The 16,634-nt window shown below is 39.2% G+C and overlaps 1 protein-coding gene across 4 annotated transcripts in view; it reads left to right on the top strand.

Moving 5' to 3' along the window:
* Positions 1-16,634, top strand: part of THADA (THADA, armadillo repeat containing) — a 335,976-nt gene that overhangs the window by 45,609 nt on the left and 273,733 nt on the right. For 3 of the 4 annotated variants that reach the window (XM_027555129.1, XM_027555131.1, XM_027555130.1), the window contains exons 18-21: positions 2,226-2,361; positions 2,619-2,755; positions 7,187-7,345; positions 8,829-8,986. In XM_027555129.1, coding sequence (XP_027410930.1) covers positions 2,226-2,361; positions 2,619-2,755; positions 7,187-7,345; positions 8,829-8,986 — 590 coding nt within the window. The remainder of the gene's footprint in view (positions 1-2,225; positions 2,362-2,618; positions 2,756-7,186; positions 7,346-8,828; positions 8,987-16,634) is intronic. The other variant, XM_027555132.1, reaches the window with a different exon arrangement.

The following is a 16,634-nucleotide window of genomic DNA, read 5'->3' as shown; positions in this document are numbered from 1 at the left end:
ACTCTTAGAATAAAACCTAGGTGTAAATCTTTGTGATCTTGAGTAAAGTAGATAAATTGGATTTTGAAACTTTGACACACAAATTTGAAACTTTTGTGTGTCAAGGATGCCAACAAGAAAGTTAGAAGACAACCTGTAGAGTGGGAAAAATATTTGCAAATAATTTTATTTGTTAAGGGCCTTGTATCTAGAATATATAAGGAACTTTTACAACTCACTAATAAAAGGATATAACCAAATTAAAAAAGACAAAGAATCTGAATAGATATTCCTCCAAAAAACATGAATATAAACAATAAGTGGATGAAAAGATGCTTAGCATCTTTAGCTGTTGCTGCTGCTGCTAAGTCGCTTCAGTCATGTCTGACTCTGTGCGACCCCATAGACGGCAACCCACCAGGCTCCCCCATCCCTGGAATACTCCAGGCAAGAATACTGGAGTGGGTTGCCATTTCCTTCTCCAATGCATGAAACTGAAAAAGTGAAAGTGAAGTCGCTCAGTTGTGTCCGACTCTTAGCGTCCCCATGGACTGCAGCGCACCAGGCTCCTCCGTCCATGGGATTTTCCAGGCAAGAGTACTGGAGTGGGGTGCCATTGCCTTCTCCCTTTAGCTGTTAGGAACATGCAAATCAAAATCACAATGAGGAAGTACTGCACACTCAGTAAGATGGCTATAATTAAAAAAAAAATAGGTGATAACTAGTGTTGATGAGGATTCAGAAAAAATGGATCTCTCCTACAGACTGTTGATGGGAATGTAAACTGGTCTGGCCCCTTTGGAAAAAGATGTCTAGTTTCTCGAAAGGGTAAACATAGAATTTCCATATGACTCCACAGTTCCTCTCTTGGACATTGTCTTAGTCAGCTCAGGCTGCTTTAACAAGATACCATTAGCGGATAACTTAAACAACAGGCATTTATTTCTCACAGTTCTGGCAGCTGGGAAGATCAAGATTACAGGGTCAAGTGATTTGGTTCCTGGTGAGAACCCTCTTCCTGATTTGTAGAAAGCAGTCTTCTCAGTCTGCTCTCTCATGCAGGAGAGAGCAAGCTCTGGTCTCTCCTCCTCCTGTTATAAGGACACTAATCCCATCATGGGGGTCCCACTGTCATGACCTTAGCTAAACCTGATTACTTCCTAAAGATGCTACCTCTGAATACCATTGCAATGAGGGTGAGGGTTTCAACATGAGTTTGGGGCAAGGGCAGGGAGACACAGACATTCAGTCCATTATGGGCATTTAGTGAGGAAAAGTAAAAACTGTGTCCGGACAAAAATTGTGTGTGAATGTTCATAGCAGCATGATTCATAATAGCCAAAAAGTGGAAACAACTCACATGTCTATCATCTGATAAACGGATAAATAAAATGTGGTTTATCCATGCAATGGACTGTTATTCAGCTGTTTAAAGTAATGAAATATACATGCTATAACATGGATGAACTTTGAAAGAAGCCACATATTGTATGATTAGATTTATATGGTTGTGTCCAGAATAGGCAGAAAACAGGCAAGTGATGGCCTAGGCTGAGGGAGGTGAGTGGCACAGGGAAGGGAGTGTCTGGCAGTGGGTAAAGCTTTTCTGAGGGGGGCAGATTAAAATGTTCCAAAACTCACTGCAGTGGTGGGTTTTGCACATAGCTGTGAATATCCTAAAAACCATTGACTTGTACACTTTGAATGTATAAATTGTATGGTGTGTGAGTCATAGCTCAATAAAACCGTTATTTTATTTTATTTTTTAAATTTTATTTTATTTTTAAACTTTACAATATTGTATTAGTTTTGCCAAATATCGAAATGAATCCGCCACAGGTATACCTGTGTTCCCCATCCTGAACCATCCTCCCTCCTCCCTCCCCATACCCTCCCTCTGGATCGTCCCAGTGCACCAGCCCCAAGCATCCAGTAGCGCATGGCATATGGGCCTGGGATTTGCTAACCCAGATATAGGATGGAATGATCCTAGGAGGAATGATCCAGAATGAATGCTGTAAATGGATCCAGGAAGTCAGGGCAGAGACACGGGTTCTGCCTTAACTGGAAATGGAGAACAGGCTGGATAAGCTTGGATAATCTCTTTTTTCATTCAGAAACCTCTAGTATAAAATTCAGTTGAGTTGGATGTCTTTGTGGGAACTGTTCTGCTTTGCACAGATTTGTAAATGTGTTTTTAAACTGGTGTTATTTTGGTGGGTTTTGTTTTGTTTTGCATTTTTTAGTTATCAAATGCTTGTTGGAAAATCTTGAGGAAGAAGTATCTCGGGCTGAAAATTCTCTGCTTCAGGCAGCAGCGTCATTTCCAATGTATGGGCGGGTCCACTGTATAACAGGAGCTTTGCAAAAGCTGCCTCTGAAGTAAGTATATCCCCCTGTCGTCTTCTGAATACTCACTTCTGAGCTTTAAACTCCTGTTGGAATGTGTCTTGGGAAAGGAACATATTGCCTTAAAGATAATTAAAAATGAAAACATATATACATATACTTTGTGTCTTACATATTTCATGGATGGCATGATTTTGAAACCCAAATTCCTTTGATCCCTTTTGTCTGTTTCCATCTTGAAAATGTGGTTTTGGCTTTTCGTATAAATTCCTCTCACATCCTTGTTTCAGCAGCCTGCAGTTGGTGAGTGAGTGGAGACCTGTGGTGGAGAAACTCCTTGTGACCTCCTATAGGCTCTCGGCCGTGGTGTCTCCAGTCATTCAGAGCTCCTCCCCAGAAGGCCTCATCCCCAATGACACTGATGCAGGTCAGTAAATGGAAAAAGCTAGAATTACTGTGTTTTTTCCCTTACTCATTTCTTCAGAGAGATAGGTTAAATGGGGGACAAAGACATTATTATTATGACTGGTGATATTTCTGCCTATTGGGTAATATTTTTTAACTATAAAAAAACAACCTAGGTAAATAAATAGTCAGGTGGTCAGCAAGGTGCTTCCTTCTCCAGGGTAAATTGGATTTTATAATATTGTCATTTCAGAATACAGCCTACCAGGTTTGTATTCTGGTTGGGACTGGGGAAGCGGGCCGTATAAATTAGAGAGCAGTTGATGGGGTTCAGTAGAGAAGGCAGCTTGTTGGGAATCTGGGATAGGCAAAGACCACTGGACACAAAGGCCATTTAAATGAAAAAAAAAAAATTGGAAGAGACGCTCAGAATGTCCAGAATTGAACTCATGAAATTTCATCTTTCTTTCCCTCCCCTCTTTTATCTTTGCAAAGTGTTCTACCAGAGACCTGTTTGTGCAAGTCAGGAGCTAGGGCTGCCCGACATCTCCCCTTTACTCCTATCTAGCCTATCTCCACGTTCTTTCAGTGGTGCCCCTTAAATATCTGTTACATCTCTTCTTCTTTTATCTGCATCTTCTTACCTTACTGCAGGCTTTTATCCTCTCTTGTTTCCCCACATCTACTCTCATCTCCTTCCATTTCCTTTTTACTACATCCAAAGTAATCTTTTCTAGTCATATCATTTATCATGTTACTCATTATCTTTACTTAACCCTTGTGCTCTGCCCATCCCCCTTCCTTTTTATTTAAAACATGTTAGTGGCTAGATTCTATAATAATTTCGTTCCTACTGCCCTGCCAGTCTTGTCTCTTAGCACTCTCCCCTTCCCATAGATTTCTCCTTTATTGGAGTTGTTGCAATTTAACCGGGAGTTTTGGCTATGATTTCCTCCCTTGCACTCGGCATAGTGCCTGGTAGAAGTAGATATCCAATGAATAGTTGTCATAATGAATAAACAATTGCTGCAAGTATAGGAACTAAATTCAACGCCTGCAATGTCCTAGTGGCATATGTATGCAACAGTCCCCTCTTATCTTAGGGGTAGATGTTCGAAGACCCCCAGTGGATGCCTGACAATGCAGATAGTACCCATACTTATGATAACATGTTTTTTCCTAAACATACACACTTATAAAATTTAACTTACAACTTAGGCACAGTAAGAGGTTAACAGTGATAACCAGTAATAGTAAGCATTAAGTCACTCAGTCGTGTCCAACTCTTTGCAACCCCATGAACTGTAGGCCGCTAGGCTCTGCTGACCGTGGCATTTCCCAGAAAGAATACTAGAATGAGTTGTCATTCCTTTCCCTTGGGGATCTTCCCGACTCAGGGATCGAACCCAGGTCTCCTGCTTTACAGGCAGATTCTTTACCACCTGAGCCACCAGGGAAACCCCAAACCAATAATAATATAAAACAATTATAGCAGCATACTGTAGTAAAAGTTAGGTGGACGTGATCTCTCTTTCTCTCAAAATATCTTACTGTACTGAGCTCACCCCTTCTTCTTATGATAATGTGAGATGATAGAATGCCTGTGTGATGAGGTGAAGTGAGATGGATGGCATACGCATTGTGACTCGCTGTTTGTTCAGTTCAGTCACTCAGTCGTGTCCGACTCTTTGCGACCCCATGAATCGCAGCACGCCAGGCCTCCCTGTCTATCACCAACTCCTGGAGTTCACTCAGACTCATGTCCATCGAGTCAGTGATGCCATCTCATCCTCTGTCGTCTTCTTCTCCTCCTGCCCCCAATCCCTCCCAGCATCAGAGTCTTTTCCAATGAGTCAACTCTTCGCATGAGGTGGCCAAAGTATTGGAGTTTCAGCTTTAGCATCAGTCCTTCCAATGAACACCCAGGGCTGATGTCCTTTAGAATGGACTGGTTGGATCTCCTTGCAGTCCAAGGGACTCTCAAGAGTCTTCTCCAACACCACAGTTCAAAAGCATCAATTCTTCAGTGCTCAGCCTTCTTCACAGTCCAACTCTCACATCCATACATGACCACAGGAAAAACCATAGCCTTGACTAGATGGACCTTTGTTGGCAAAGTAATGTCCCTGCTTTTGAATATGCTATCTGGGTTGGTCATAACTTTCCTTCTATCACGATTGACCACCTGGTGATACTTTAGAAGAGGATTACCTGTATCAGTGTTCCTGGATCATCAAGCCCTGAAAATGTTGATGGTTGGATGTCAGCTTGCAGATGAAGTTGATGGTTGAGGATCCTAGGTAGAATGGAAAGGGCCAGCGTGAGATTTCATCATTCTATTCAGGACGGCATGCAATTTCAAACTTGTGATTTCTTTATTTTTGATATTTTCCATATAATATTTTCAGATCATGTTGACCAAGGATAACTGAAACCTGGATAAGGGAGGGGATTACTGGACCCGTACTACAACAGGCCAGAAGTGTTAAGGATATATACTAACAAAGTGTTTTTTTGAACACTTAGAAAATCATGAAGTAGATTTGTATTTCATGTTGAAATAAAGTTGGTGAGTGCATTTTGGAACACAGATGAGAGGCTTATATTAAAAATACACTGAGTATATCATAAACACACACTGAATTATATAATACTTTGCACTGATAATGAACCTAGAATTGTGTGCTTGCATAGAAAATGTTATGTTTTGTTCTTTACTGAAAATGAGCTGGCAGGTTGGTGATGGTTTATGATGTATGTGCGTGTGCTCGGTCATGTCCGACTCTTTGCGACCCCATGGACTATAGCCTGCCAGGCGCCTCTGTCCATGGGATTTCCCAGGCAAGAATACTGGAGTGGGTTGCCATTTCCTTTGTCAGGGTATCTTCCCCACCCAGGGATTGATCCCACGTCTCTTGCATCTCTTGCATTGTCAGGCGCGTTCTTTACCAGCTGATAAACCAGTGAAGCCCCAGTTTATGATACTAATAAGATATAGATTTATTTTGGCTGATAGACTAAATACTAAAACTTTTTGGTTTAGTTTTCCTACTTAAGCAGTGCATAGGAATAAAGACCATCCAGTCTGATAGCTAATATTTGGATCAGGCAAGTACCAATATATTTTGGATGAGAAATTTGGAATGTTTGTCACCAATTATGGGTAGGGCCTTCAGAGTATGCCAAAATTCTGTTTGTATTAAAGTTTTTAAATATCTTCAACTTAAAAACTGTCTATAGTTCACTGACTTTTCCTTAATTTTGCATTTTCTTTTTTCCTCTGATTGTCTCCATTTTTCTTGTATCTTCCCCATGTTATCTACTGTGTATTCTGAATTTTTTGGTAAAAGTCTCCCCTGAATGCCACAAAAATGAATGAGTAGGGCTCTTAAAATTTTATTCTGGTTATCCCTCTGTTTTTTCTTAGTCTTTCTGTGGTTTGTTTTGGGGCCAGTGCTGTTTTTTTTTCATGGCCATCAAAATTTGTTTTGGGCAAAATTTCACGGAAGCCACGAGTGAACATAAGATGTTGGCTGAATCACTACAAGAGCAGTTTGGGTCTTTGTATTTCCTATAAAACTTAAAATATGAGTGTGTGTAATAGGTATACAGTAAATATTCATTCTTTTGATTTGTTAATTGGTTTCCTGTTACCTGTTGTTATTTTCCTTAAAAAAATCTGAGCCTGGCTAGCACTTTATTGCCTAGTCATCCATAAATTCCTTCAGCCCATGTTACTGAACCTCTATGAGGCAGTTTCTGTTCTAGGCATTAGCAACTCAACAGTGAACAAAGTCTTGCATTCATGGAGTTTACATTCCCTAGTCCAGTGAGTGCTTACAAAATAAAAATGAAGTTAAATATAATAGTAGGACTATAAGTCTTACTTAGAAAGCAGTATATTGCATATGCATCTCAAAGTCAGCTATGGAGTTTTTAAAATATTCCTGGGCTAGAAAAGATTGTTTTTGTAGGTGATGGGGTTTATTACCTGTTTAAAGAAAATTCATTGAAGTATATTGCTCTTCCTTCATCTGTTTGAGTGCTGTGTTTAAGATTCTTAGACAACACTAAGAAAAGCCATGTCAGATGGCAGCTTTTGTCTGTGGACAGTTTCTGTTGTGTTTTTTGGTCCAGTCTTCACCCTACTTAAAATATTCGCCGTATTTTCAAAGTACATTCAAGTATCATGAAGACTTTAGATAAATAATTTTTACATTATCCACCCTGCGAGTCCCTTCTTATAGTGCTAATCAGCACATGTATACCTGTGATGGATTCATTTTGATATTTGGCAAAACTAATACAATTATGTAAAGTTTAAAAATAAAATAAAATTAAAAAAAAAAAAAGAATTAAAAGCTACAAAATTTTTGAGGGCAAATGACCCTCAAGGGATACCTGCATCTGATATGGAACTGGGGTTTTATGTAATCTTGTCTTTCTCCCTTAGAGTCAGCAAGCCGCTTGCACAGGATTCTGAATGAGATTCAGCCACGAGATACTAACGATTATTTCAGTCGAGCCAAAATATTGAAAGAATGTGGTAGCTTTGATTTAGAGGACTTGAGTGCCAGTGTACCGAATATTGATACTTCTGCAGAAATCAAAGGTATATGTAAAATCAGTACTGGAGTCAATATTTAAGGGACAAAATGTGCAAAATGCTCTTTTCCTGTAGTAAATCAGGGGCTGCAGATGTATGCAGGACTGTGGAGAAAATAAGGTCTTTTTTGAGCTTATAATGATTTATTTTGGGGAATGAGTTTATAAAACTTTTACCAGAAATTGGTGCTCCCCAGTCCAGCATATAAGGTGCTTCAACAAAAAGCCTTTGAGTCCTGAAACCTCTCTTGACAGCCAGGTGATGTAGAACAGTGATGCACAGTGAACTTGGGTTTGGGCAGCAGTCCGCTTCTCCCAGCAGTATGGTCTGATGCTGTGAGCGTCCTTACAGTCAGGCAGCCTTTTAAAGGAAACAAATTTGTGACTTATTAAAATGTGAGCTTTACATAATTGTATTAGTTTTGCAATTATGTAAAGTTTAAAAATAAAATAAAATTTAAAAAAAAATTGCAAAAAAAAAAATAAATAAATAAAATGTGAGCTACTCTTTTGCACCAGGACTTCAGAATTCGAATTCTTACTCTTTGTTTTCTCAGTTATTCTTTTATAATTTTCTTCAATGCTATAAAAAGTTATCAGAAGCAGTAATATCTTATTGGTTTAGAACATATTCTACATTCTCCACTAGATGGGGATATTGTCTTGTAAAAATTTCTCTATTTTTTAAAAAATTATATAAATGTATGCTTGTTGTAATCGTTTCAAATAATTCAGAGGTAAATGCAAGCTAAAAACAAATTAATTTCATTTTTTTTCCCATTTCCTTATTTCCTCTCCAATCCTACTTCTTCCCTTCTTAGTGTATATGTTTCAGACCTATTTGATGTATTTAAGTGTATGTATTGACACATTATCCTTTGAGTTTAGCAGACTTTTAAAAGACAAAGGGGATTATGTTAAAGAGATTATTTTGTTAACTTACCTTTTAAATTTAATAGTTTGTTTTGGATTTTTTTTTTTTAATGTCAGTACAAAAATATTCCTAAAGCTAGAAAAAGAGAGTAAAGATTATAGCTAATTGACTATGGAATTTAAGTATATTTAAAAAGATAATTTGTATATTCCTTTGAAAGGAAAGTCGTATCCTGTTATTCTACTGACGTAGCAACCACCCCCACTGAAACAAATAGTAAAGTATATTTATTATAGTCGTATTTTATGGATGACTGAAAGGTGGAAAGAGTTGATTCCATTAATTTCCAAAAGTTAGGGTTTGGTTTTAGAAGACTACTGTTTTTATTTTACCTTGAATATGGCTATATTAAAGAAAATACTTAGAGGGTGATTCCAGCCCATAGCACATGCCGGACAAGTGTTAGTTATTTTCTCCTGAATAAATATAGTATATGACAGATTGGTTTGTTCAAACAGATTATTCTTGGGGAAATTATGAACAAGCTTGTTCTAAGAAACCTGGGATGTGAGTAATCAAGTGTCTAGTGTTGCAATAGTTGTTTTATTTTTTTAAGGTAAAGAAGGAAAAACATGTGACGTAACTGCTCAGATGGTGCTGGTGTGTTGCTGGAGAAGCATGAAGGAAGTTGCTTTACTCTTAGGCTCGCTGTGCCAGCTTCTACCCATGCGGTCTGTGCCAGAGTCTCCCGATGGACTGTTGACGGTGCAGCAGGTAGGGTAGGCGTTGATTCCGCTTGGTATAATCTCTGGTCAAAGCATATATCCCAAACTTTTATTTATAACCCAACTTAAACAAATTTTTTTGGAAACATTTTTCTTGAATAAAATCTTAACAGATGTCAGCTGAAGAAGGTTCACTAATGTGTAGAAACTGGACCTTGCAATACATTTCCAAACTTTGGCATTTTTAGAAATGTTTTTATTTTTCTAAGTTATATACATAATTTTAGCTCTTACCTCACTTTTAACTTCAGTATTATCGTTTGAATTTTTGTTTCTCCATTGAATACACACAAACTTCAAATTTAAATGAAGTCGTCTCTTTAGGAAAACTCCACAAACCTCTTAAATTTTGGAAAGAAAAAAATATATACATATATAGGTTAATTATGGATCTCATGGTTCTCTCTGCATTGATGATAAAGTTATATAGTTACTTTGGTTTTTTTGGCTGACTTTTATTTTAAGACCACAAAGTTAGTTCACCATCTGGGACTGTTCAAGGGACTTGAGTGCAGTGTTTACAAGAAATTAGCTTACCACAAGCATTTCATTTGGAAATATTTTAGATTTATTAGATTTCTGTTTTTAATTGATTCCCTCTTCCTTTCCATATGGTTTCAACAAATCCATTTCCCACCATTTTCCAGCAAAGATATATAACATGTACTTTCATTTTTAACCTTTTTCAAATAAAGATAATTTTTCCCGTAGGGTGTTACGACATCTAAGAACAAAACAAATATTGTAGTATGCTAATGCTGATTATTTCTATAATAACCATGTGACCAGTACCATGGAAATAATGCTAATATTTTTATTCTCACACTCGCTGTGGCTAATGTGCTCGCATCTGGTTAACAGCTGGGCATGTGATGTTGCAAGGCTCTGAGATGGAGAGCGGTGAAGGGGAGCAGGATGCTGCCGGCTTCATCATGTTCCGTATTCTCTTCCAAATCAAACAGGCGTTAGTGTCCCAGCGTTCCTTGCAGTCCTTGCTGGTGACTGGCTAGAGTGCCAATGCCAACATCTTTGCTGAGGAATCCAGCTATGATTAATGATTACTTCACTGATGTTCACCATCTCACTAAGAAGTAAACATGGGCTAGAGAGCCCCTTGACTTCTCAGCTTTTCAAGGACAAGTTAAAACATCTAGTTTTGGGGTTTGTTGGCCTGTGTTTTAAAAAAAGAAAATTAAGGGAAACATTGTTTTACTTTTACTGTAACTGAGAAAGACCTGAAAGCTTCCTGTGAAAATCATTTTGACTTGACACCTTTTGTAGGACATCCAAGTCTTATGAAGTCATGTGGGATATCCAGGTTAAAACTGGGAATTCAGTTCAGCTCAGTTCAGTTCAGTCGCTCAGTCGTGTCCGACTCTTTGTGACCCCATGAATCGCAGCATGCCAGGCCTCCCTGTCCATCACCAACTCCCGGAGTTAACTCAGACTCAACGTCCATCGAGTCAGTGATGCCATCCAGCCATCACATCCTCTGTCGTCCCCTTCTCCTCCTGCCCCCAATCCCTCCCAGCATCAGAGTCTTTTCCAATGAGTCAACTCTGCGCATGAGGTGGCCAAAATACTGGAGTTTCAGCTTTAGCATCATTCCTTCCAAAGAAATCCCAGGGCTGATCTCCTTCAGAATGGACTGGTTGGATCTCCTTGCAGTCCAAGGAACTTCAAGAGTCTTCTCCAACACCACAGTTCAAAAGCATCAATTCTTCAGTGCTCAGCCTTCTTCACAGTCCAACTCTCTCATCCATACAAAATTGGAAAATAATGTAAAATAGACCAAATGTGACAACAACAACAAAGAGAGGTCGTTACAAACCAAAGAACTCTTCTAATAACTGTTTTCTTGAATAAGAAATAGAATCCTGTTTTTCTGTGAAATATTCATTTCCATTCTAATGAGGTCTGGTCATTTCTCCATGTCGCCATTCACATGGCAACCCCACAAATATTTAATTGACTGAGTGAGTGACCAAGAGTGTATGTGATAGCATTTTTCTGACATTGAAACCCTGCCCTCTTTGGAAAACTTGATTCTTGATCACCTTCAATTTTACTAAAAATATTTTAATTTTTCTAAAAAAATTTAAAAATGCTTCTGAAAGTGTGGGAGCATATAGATAATGAACTCGTAAAGTCAACAAGAAATTAATGTTATTTGTATTATAGAGGATTCCTGCTTTTAAACGTAAAATTTTGTTCCATGAAATTCCTTTAAACATACTCCCATGTACTTAGTACTTTTAAGAGTTAAAAATATAAACAACAGAGAAGAATGTAGTTTGCGTTGGAGTGGCAGGACCAGGCCTAGGGAGTCTACCTTCCTTCCGAGGGCATAGATGCCCTAGTATCACCAGATCTTCTGGGCACATAGTGGCAGAGCTACAGATTTAAGAATCGACAGTGTAGGTGAATGTTACCGCAAGAGACCTGCAGAGATAAAGGTGACTTGCAGACAGAATGCTCCCTGTTTGAGGTGAAAATTGGGAATTTGGATTTCTTACTCCTGAGAATCATAAAAACCATGATCTGCTTTTCTCTCAATGGATGAGGGAAGCTGTTCTATAGATCCTGAAATATTGATGTTCAGCCTGATGCTTTTCTTGTTCCCCACTCACCCTTCACTCCTGAAAAAGTAATAGGATTCCATTACAACTGGGAATTTGAGGTCTCACATGTAAATGGAGGGCTGGATTTCTTTTGGAAACTCAGCTCCTTGAAGTCCATCCTGATTTGACAGCCCTTGGACAACTTCAATCCCCCATGCATAAAGATGCTTTTAACAGGCCAGCAGGTAGTGAAACTCCAATTTGGGGATTTTTGCTGCTGTTCGAGGAGAGGAGCTGGTGCTTGTTTATAATTCTGAGTATATAATTCACAGACTCCTCGTTGGAAGGATCACAGAGATGATATTATCCAGCTCCCTTGCACAAGGGGAGACTGAAGGCTTTGGATGTTACCTCGTTTGCCCAAGATCACAAAGCTGGTGTGTGGCAACTCTGGGATAGGAACCCGATTCTTTTGCTTCCCAGCCTCTGTTCCAGCACGACACAGTGCCACCTTTGTTCTGCATGGCTCATTTAATCTTTCTTTAAATTTAATTTTCTCAGCTTCCCATAGCCAACCAGATTTTTGCAAGTAGTGGATAGTCAGGTAACTTGCCACTGAATTTTGAGCAAATGCGCCTTCCCTCGATGACTGCGTATGAAGCAGTGTGTCCTCCACGACTTCAGCAAGAGGAAAATGTGTTCATTCAGAGGCACGTCTGACCTTCCTCCTGCGCTGTAATCATGAAATGAAAGGTTCTTTTCATAAGGTCCCTGTCCGAGAGGCAGAGATAAAACCAGCTTTGAGGGATGTAAGTCGAGACCCTCAAAGAGTGAGCAGTGCTGCAACCTTATCTTACCACTTCCTGACTAGTTTGTCTGGGCTTTGAGCTGGAAGCTTTGCTTGATACACTGTTGGTCCTCTTTCCATGGGATATTGGATACCCAGTACCCACTGATTTTCTTAAACAACTTCCTGTACCTGGGCCATCAGTTCATCTCTTTATATACTTCTCCTAATATTCCTAAGAAGAAGCTTCTGGGTAGAATTTTTTTTTTTAATATCTGCTTTCCCCTTTCTAGTAATTATTGCCCCAGAAATCACATGAATAAAAATAATTACCTGTTTGAACTATTAGACATGGGCAGTTAAAAAAACCCCTACTTTAGATGCTGTTGTAATTTTCATACACATTTCCTCAGTGCCTTTTGCCTCTGTTTCAGTTTTTGTTAATGATCTACAAATGGGATATATGTTTATTAGTATTCATCTGTCTTCAAGAGATTGCTTCTGTATTTTCTTCTACCAAAGTTTAGTTTTTAGAAATCAGTTCAAAGTATTTATTGAACTGTACTGAATGCAGGCTGCACGGTTATGTTACTGGGATGTGAGGTTGAGCGTGGAATCACATCATTTAGTCAACTATATATTGACTGCCTTACTACATGAGTTGTGGCAACATTAAGAAATATAATATGTGGTTCTCTGACTTCAAAGGGCTTAGAAGTGCAGTAAGAGATTCAAGACGGAATTTCATTTCAGAAAGTCAGACTGAAGGGCAACTGTTGAAGTGGCACACGGTTAAGAATTTGCCAGAAGACAAAGAATAAACGTTCTGATGGGAGGATACCTGAATACCAGGAAACCATCATCTTTGTTATCATTATGTAGGAGGACAGTGTTTGGGCTTTGAAGAAATCCCAGGTGTTAGTAAGAAATCACAATGGTAGAGAATGTCCAGTGTAAAACGTTATCTGACTATACTACAAACTTTTATGAGCTATTCTATTTAACCAAAGTGGAATTAGAAATTCCTCTTGACATCCCTAAGGTTATAAGAAGTGGCTGTGTCTTAAAGTAAAATTGAAGGTTTGGATGAATGTGTGTGTTAATCACTCTGTCATGTCTGACTCTTTGCGACCCCATGGACTGTAGCCCACCAGCAAAAATACTGGAGTGGGTGGCCATTTCCTTCTCCAGGGTATCTTCCGGACCCAGGAATCGAAACCAGGTCTCCCACATTGCAGGTAGATTCTTTACCATCTGAGCCACCAAGGAAACCCTAAGAATACTAGAGTGGGTAGCCATTCCCTTCTTCAGGGGATCTTCCTGACCCAGGGATCAAACTTGGGTCTCTCACATTGCGGGCAGATTCTTTACCATCTGAGCCACCAGAGAAGGTTTAGGGAAATTAATTAAGGTTTTAGGGATTAAGTCTCACTACCTCATGACACAAAATAAAAACAAAAATTGACATTTAGCAATATTGCTTGCTACTCTCTGCCAGGTACTCTGCTAAATGCTTATATGCATAATCTCATTTATTTCTTAGAATAATCCTGTGAAGTAGCTTCTAGTTTTATCCCCATTTCACAGAGCAGGGAACTCTGTTACATAATTAGCTTGTATTGATAAGGAAGCTGAGTAGGGCTCCTAAACCCAGACTTCTTGTCTCCAGAATCCCAGATCTTGACCACTGCACATGCTCTTTGTAGAAATGTCCCACCTATATACTTGAATCTGTTTTGGCCTTTCTAACTTGTAGTGAAGGGAATTAGCTTTTTGTTTTTTATTGTATTTCTCTCTACTATTTAAAGAACAAATGAAAAATGTGTTTACATTTGTCCTTTGTGGAGTTCATGCTTTAGATGAACATTTATGTTGCTCCTCTGTTTAGTCCGTAGTTAAATTATAGGTGCCTAGAGACGTGGCATGTCCCCTGTGGAAATTTACACCCTGTAAATCCATAAAGCATGTTAATTTGTCTATAGAAGTAGGTTTTATGGAAAGTTAGAACCAGAATATACTAAACTTTAAAAGATAGTGTTGTTCATCACTAAGTTGTGTCCGACTTTTTGCTACCCCATGGACTGCAGCACATCAGGCTTCCCTGTCCTTCCCTATCTCCCACAGTTTGCTCAAATTCAGGTCCATTGAGTCAGTGATGCAATCCAGCCATCTCCTCCTCTGTCATCCCCCTCTCTTCCTGCCTTCAATCTTTCCCAGCATCAGGGTCTTTTCCAGTGAGTTGGCTGTTTGCCTCAGGTGGCCAAAGTATTGGAGCTTCAGTTTTAGCCATCAGTCCTCTCAATGAATATTCAGGGTTGATTTCCTTTAGGATTGACTGTTTTGACCTCCTTGCTGTCCAAGGGACTCTCAAGAGTCTTCTCCAGCACCACAGTTCAAAAGCATCAGTTCTTTGGCACTCAGCCTTCTTTATGATCCAACTCTCACATCCATACAGGACTATTGGAAAAACCATAGCTTTGACTATATGGACCTTTGTTGGCAAAGTGATGTCTATCCTTTTAAACACACTGTCTAGGTTTATCATAGCTTTTCATTGGTGACCAAAACCATCCCCCAAAGAGCTAGTGACTAGAATTTAATTTTAAGACTAGAAATAAGTGGCCTTTGAAAAAATTTTTATTGATACTTTAATTCCCTTTCAAAAAGTCTAAGATATGTATTATTTATTAAGAAAATGTTTTATAAAGACATCATCCATGAGAAAAGAAGTGTTTTGAGGCTTTCTTGGTGGCTCAGTGGTAAAGAATCCTCCTGCACTGCAGGAGACACAGGTTTGACCCCGGTCTGGTAAGATCCCACATGCCATGGAGCAGCTAAGCCCATATGCCATGATTATTGAGCCTGTGCTCTAAAGCCTGGGAGCCACAACCGATGAAGCCTGCGTGCCCTAGAGCCTGTACTCTGCAACAAAAGAAGCCACTGCAGTGAGAAGCTGGTGCACTAGCTCCAGCTCCCTGCAACTAGAGGAAAGCCCGTGTAGTAACGAAGACCCAGCACAGTGAAAAAAAACATAAATAAAAAAGAAAGAAATGTTTTTGTGAACTTTAAATAGGAGATTAGCAGCAAATAGATTAAAAGACAATCAACTTGAATTTTCAGAGGACTGTTTCATTGTTTTAATTAAATTAAAAAATTATTTTTTGATTCTACTATTGTTGTAAGTTTCTGCAGAGTTAAATACGTTCCCTGTACTCTGTTCATCCAAGGGAAGGCATGGCTCCTTTTCCTTGTCCAGCTACTCATGGACCATGTTGCCAGGTTGACCCCTCCCACTCCTTGTGTGATAGGTACATCCCTACCTTGCAACCCTGTCTTCTTCCACTGTTTTCTAGCATGAAACCTTGAGGCCATTCAGCTAGGTCTGCTATCAATCTCCTGTATAGTCTGTGTTCATTCATATAAAAAGACCCCATGAAGTATCTGGGAGGTAACAGGTACTTAATAAGTGTTTGTTCATTCATTCTAATATCCCAGCTGTTTCTTATGTTAGTTATCTTTTTCCATATTGATTCACCCAAGTATAACCTGTTTAAGGTCTAGCCACTAATCTTCAGTTCAGTTCAGTCGCTCAGTCCTGTCCAGCTCTTTGCGACCCCATGGACTGCAGCACACCAGCCTTCCCTGCCCATCAACAACTCCCAGAGCCTGCTCAAACTCATGTCCATCGATGCCATCCAACCATCTCATCCTCTTTCGTCCTTCAGTCTTTCCCAGCATCAGGATCTTTTCCAGCGGGTCAGTTCTTCACATCAAGCCATTAATCTTACTGTAATAATTTATTTCAATGTAAAAAGAACTTTCATTTCGTAGTGCAGTTAAGCTCCTGATAGGTACCATCCAGCATATTGGTTTTCTCTGAACTGAAAGCCTTCTGAGGACAGACGTCTTGTTTTGTTCTTTGTCTACCCAAAACTGAGCTAGCTCCTGAGCATTTGACAGAGTGCTAAAGAAGTACTTACTATCTGATGAATAGAAATATACTCTCTTTAAAGGGAAAAATTCATATTAAGCCTTGATATTACCTAGGTAGGTTTGTTGGGAAATAAAGTGCAAATTGAAATAAGAAAAACTGTCTACTTCTCACATATATCTTTAGAAACTCATACTGTTTTCTGAGGCCAGTAGGGTTGAGAAGAGAGACCATCTACTTGTCTCATTCACTTTGAGGTCTTTGATTTTATTATATGCTTTTTGGTTTGGGCCCCTTTAAAGGGAATTAAGGTAAAGGAAGCAAGGAACATCTGATCTTTGTTTGAGAACTAGATTGT

This window comes from Bos indicus x Bos taurus, chromosome 11 (assembly GCF_003369695.1).
Source record: "Bos indicus x Bos taurus breed Angus x Brahman F1 hybrid chromosome 11, Bos_hybrid_MaternalHap_v2.0, whole genome shotgun sequence".
NCBI lineage: Eukaryota > Metazoa > Chordata > Mammalia > Artiodactyla > Bovidae > Bos > Bos indicus x Bos taurus.
This window is presented reverse-complemented; position numbering and strand designations above follow the sequence as displayed.